The sequence below is a fragment of the Athene cunicularia genome (assembly GCF_003259725.1).
Source record: "Athene cunicularia isolate RWA chromosome Z unlocalized genomic scaffold, athCun1 chrZ_part3, whole genome shotgun sequence".
NCBI classification, from domain to species: domain Eukaryota; kingdom Metazoa; phylum Chordata; class Aves; order Strigiformes; family Strigidae; genus Athene; species Athene cunicularia.
Window position 1 is genome coordinate 179,780 of NW_020799144.1, and position 5,143 is coordinate 184,922.

Here is a 5,143-nt window from a genome sequence, read left to right on the forward strand (position 1 = left end):
GAGGGGGGGGGGGGGGAAATAAAAAGGCAGCTAAAGTACAGATAGATCATTTATTGGTAGTTACAGATTCTGATTTGTTTTTCCAGAACACTGATAGTTTCCACTGCTCAGGTCTGCTGCTAAGAGTTGTAACAGTTAACGAGAAATGGTTTGGAAACAGCTACTGTTTTAATTGGTGAAGCAATTACTGTTTAATTTTGATGATGGAAAATAACTGCATGTAAGGTGTTTCTTTTCCGTGTTTTTTCAAATTTGTAATTAGGCTTCTTCAATTATGTACTTCATAAACTTTGGAAACAGCTTTCAAATAAATGCTTACTGCCTGGTATTCTTATGTGCATGACTTTGTGAAGGTGAATAGACTCACAGGACTTAAAAGAAATATTAATGTGGGTAAAATTACCCCAAAATAAAAGGGTTTAGAGGACCTTTCACTGGTAGGGCTCTTTTTAGTAAATAAATAAAACTGAACTATCCAATTTCTATAAAGAAAATCAGACTGCAAATTGTAATCTTTTTCTATTGTGGCTATCAAAAAGAAATAAATGCAAAAGTAATCTTTAACAAAGAGAGCCTGTTTAAGTAAGTTAGGGAGTCAAATCCTGCTGTGTTATATATTGCAAATAACTCGCCTGCAGTCAAGACTTACTCTGGATTTTCACCAAGACTGAAACTTGATCCTTTAAATCTAGTGTAAAACAGTGAAAGAAAGGGAATTTGGGATTAATTTTCTTAACATTCTGTATCATCCCACCATGACCAAGCAGCTTTAGTGTATAAATACCTTGCCCCTGCCACAGTAACTGCATTCTCACAGTATAGAGGAAGCAGGTATAACATACATGTGGTTTATACACCAATAGCTGAAACTCCAAAGCCTGTTTGCTCCCCCCATCTGTGTGAATGAATATCAAAGAGGAGAAGGTGCTGAAGGCAGAGGCAGCAATACAATGTGTTCCCACCTGCCTGTCCATAGTCATCTCCCACCACTCCACATGGCCTGTGGCTGGGAGCAGCCTGGGAGCCTGGGCTTTGCAGAAGAAAGTTTTGCCTTAAACTCCTGCCTCAGACAACGAGACTGGTGAAAGTCACATGTGTCAGGGGAATGCCAAATGTAGACAGGTGTCATTTTAAATTGCCACCAGTTAGAGCGACATGGTGTGTTTAAAAAAAAAAAAAAAAAAAAAGGCAACCCCCCCCAACAACAAACGACAACAAAAACACCACCCAAAAACCCCACAAAACCAAAACTAGCCCAAAAAAGCATAGCCCAAACCAAAACAACCCCTCACAAACAAAAAACCAGACAAACACCCCCCCAAATTTCTCCTTTATAATAGATTTTTTATTGCATATGTATGTGAGAAGGGGTAGGCACCAGAGCAGGCATGAAATGTCTTTTTAGTGCTCTGTATGAATGGCTGAGGCTCAAAGGATGCCACTGCTGAGTTTGCTCGCTTCTGGCATTACCCATTCTGTGGGAGCAGTGCCAAGCTCCCCTTCTTCCTGCAGTCCTTTTTGCAGAAGGAAGAATGAAAAGTTAACCCTCGTGATGGAATAACGGAGGTTGGTCCATTCAAGATTATAGTACTGATAGTGCATGTTCTTTGTGTTTTTTTTCAAATTTGCAATTAGGCTTCTCCAACTAGTTCTCCAAAGGTATTGCAGCCAGTCCATTGTGGACTTTTCTTATCCCTAGGTGTGACCATACACGCTCCCTTGTTGTGCAGCTTGTTTTCATGGTAAAAATTGCTTTGCAGAAATACAGATGTAGAAATGCCAGCTGCTAAGGGGTAGTTCCGAAAGGCCTGAAGTGGTACAGGGAGCTGACTAAGGAGAAAACCCAACCTTTTTTTTTTTTTTTTTAAGTAGTACACAGATCATCACAAAAGCCCTCAGAGCTTAATGCTAGAAAACAAGTACCTGATCCTCTGCATTTGTACGAGCAACTTGGAAAGATAACAAATGAAGATCATTGTGAAATAATTTCTTAGTGTTTGGGTGCAAGTATTATCTCCATGTCACACTTAAAGGATTGAGGCAAGAATAGAGTAGATAGTTTGTGCAATAGATATACTTGGCAGAAAAAGCTGGATGGTTATACATCTGTTACAGATACCAAGTGTTAGTCAAGTAGACTTTTAACTTTTACTCAGTTAATTCTTTTTTGTCTGTGAAAGGAAGGCTTGAAAATAAAATTCTGTGCAATGATGGAAACTGTATTAGTTTTACAATTTTATTATTACTAATAGAAATACTAATTATGTGCTGTATGTTTCCCTCCAGCCCATCTCTGACAGCATTTATGCCTTTCTATTATTGCGTGTCTGGCTAGTGAAGTAGGGCTATAAATTTATTTTACTGTAAAAATAGTGACAGTGATCATACCTTAGATGACAGTGGACAGCCTTGAAGAGATTTCAGTAAATTTGGGTAAGGTACCTCTTACCAGACTGTAGTATAATTTGTAATACAGCAGTGTTTTCCTTTCTAAACAGGTGCTGCAAACTAGGAAATGGTGCTAAAGAAAAAGTCAGTATTTGCTCTTTACGATGGTACAGGCATGGCGAAAGATGCATTGTGAAATACCGTTCTCTTGTGTGTTACAGATCTGAATGCGTCACAGACCCAGTGTCCCCAGACAAGCATTCCAAACCAGGCACCCATCCAGCTGCCAGGGGTAGAAGCACAGCTGCTGAACCACCCGCCTGAGAGCCTGCAGGATGCAGAAGGAGGAGGCAGAGTAGAGGAGAAGATTGTTTACCTCTGAGGCTCTTTTTCTAATCTCAGTAGCACTTTGGAAATATAACTCTGTTTGCTTTTCTGAATGTCCATAGTTGTTCTGTAAGACCAAATGGCTTTAAGGATAGTATTTAATATTCAGTGCAAGATTTTCCCCATGATAAATATAATGGTTAAATTATTCTGAAGCCTTTGTTTCATAATCTTTAATTTATGACATGATTTCAAATGCTTTGTGAGAAGCGATGGGTAGCAGAGGAGACTTAACAATTTGGAACTTTAAAGATGCCACCAAGAACTGTGAAAGCTAGTGTTGATTTTCTCTAGAGTCCTCTTTTTAAGAGAGATGGGCCTGTTATTTGAGATTTCAGAGTATGGATCGTTAACCTTCTGAAAGTTGTGATATAATGTGAGCATACAGCAATATAAGAATGATGGCTATAGTCTTTGCTGAAATGTGCTATGAACCCTTAACTACTGGGTTGATTTCCTTATCCCCTGGCTCAGGAACTACTCAGAAGAGGATGTTTTTACGGTCTCAACTTAATTGCGTAATTGTGTTTGTTCACATCCCAAAGCTTATCATCATTTTGGTACTACCGCCAGTTTCTGTGCAGAGATGGTGTAAATCAGTTTGTTATTGTATTATAATATCTCATTTCAGTGTGCCCTTACACATTAAAATTTACCAGATGAAGCCATTTCACTGATCAAAAGAAAAGAAAGGGGAAAAATAGTAGGCTTTTAGCTAACTCTTCTGAAACTCTGCTGCTTTCCCACATAGAAGCCAGCTAGATTCCTGATTTTAGCTTCACAGGATCATCAGTGTGTTAGGCAGTAAGAAGCCAGGACCTATTTCATGCCTTTTTGTCTTTCAGAAATATTTGTACACTTCTGTCGGCTTGAATAAATGTTCTGTGTGTTTCTGCGAAACTGTAACTTCAATTCATTGTCGGGTCCTCCAGAGAAGTTTGATACCAGAAGGGGAAAAAAAGTAAAATCTCCTTGCCTGGTTCACACTCTGCCCTGCTACAGATGTGCCTGCCTTGTTCCAGCACAGCCAAAGCTGTTCTCCAGGCACCTCAGCTGGTAAAACCAAGGATGTGCCTATTCAGGAAGGCACTGGCAGTCCTTGGAGTGGCCAGGTGCTCTCTTAGTTTGGCTGATGGCAGTGGCAGCAGTGCAGCAGGGATGCAGCTGTGCAGCTGCTGGATCAGTGCTGCTTCACATCTGCCCCGCTCATGGGGCAGAGGAGCACAGGATTGCCCCTGTCCGTTGGTCTGGATAAGGCCCAAGCATTGTATGGTTTCTATTTTACCCTAAGCCTTGCATTGTGGAAGATCTTTTGCAGGGGACTGAGTTTTAGACAGGTGTTTGTCAGCAAGCATTTCTTAATGCAGAGGATTCTACTCTGTGCTGTTGGGAATATTCAAAAGCAGAGCTTTCTGAGTTGAGTCTTACTTAGACTAGCTGTTGGTGTCTTGGGTTAAGACCCGAGCAACTGACATTCTTGATGAGTAGGATATGATTCCCAGCTGGTATTAACTGGTCTGCCAGTGTTATTAGGGGAAGATTGAACCTGAAGATGTATTTTCTGATTTCTATTTCCAGCCTTCAAGACTCCTACTCATCTGACAGCACTTCTTTAATATGTCTCCTTAAAAGAGAAAAATCCCTTTTAGAATTTCCGGAAATGTTTTACCTTCTTTTTCACAGTTAGACTGAAATGAAAATGGGAATCCAACCTCTCTTAAGGGTCCTAGAGTAAGGACAGTCCACAGCCTCTCTATTATACCTGTCAGCAATGAATTCAGGGTTGTCATCTGGACAGCTTTTTGGCAAATTTCTGAATAGCCAGACCAGGTTCTTGGGATGTAGTATGTCCCAGAATATGTTCATTTTGCAGGGACCAGATGGAAATTGGGAAAAACTGAGTTATTTTCTCTGCAATTTCTCTCTCTGCATTTTATTATGCCTTTGCTGGAACATCTGGTACTGGTTACTGTCAAATCCAAGCTGCTGGATGGATAGCTGGTGTCCCAGCCTGGTGTGGGAATTCCCATGTAAGCATCTTGCCACTGGGAGAGGAAGAGAGAATACTGCTTCTCTCATCAGTTTTAATTGAGGGACTGGGAGTTGAAAAGTGGCTGGCTGGAACTTCAGCTGTTGTGCAAATTCCTCGAGTCCCCTAACATCAGTCAGCATCTTATTTTGCTCACCTGTGTTTACAGTAAAACTTCTGGCACTCAAAGAAGGCAAAGGCAGGAAACAGGTGGCCTCTAGATTTAGGTATTTTAATTGTAGAAAATGTTTAAACTATAGGCCAGTATGGTCTCTGCAGGTGCTCTTTGTAACAAGATTATTATGCACTCTGAACTCTGTCCATTATTTGGGCATTTCT

The 5,143-nt window shown here is 40.5% G+C and overlaps 1 protein-coding gene across 1 annotated transcript in view; it reads left to right on the forward strand.

Moving 5' to 3' along the window:
* ARHGEF28 (Rho guanine nucleotide exchange factor 28) overlaps window positions 1-3,759 on the forward strand; it is a 59,544-nt gene extending 55,785 nt beyond the window's left edge. Inside the window, 1 exon segment of the mRNA XM_026866647.1 lies at window positions 2,610-3,759. Within this exon segment, the coding sequence (XP_026722448.1) occupies window positions 2,610-2,770 (161 nt within the window). The 3' untranslated portion in view covers window positions 2,771-3,759.
* The last annotated feature ends 1,384 nt before the right edge of the window (window positions 3,760-5,143 follow it).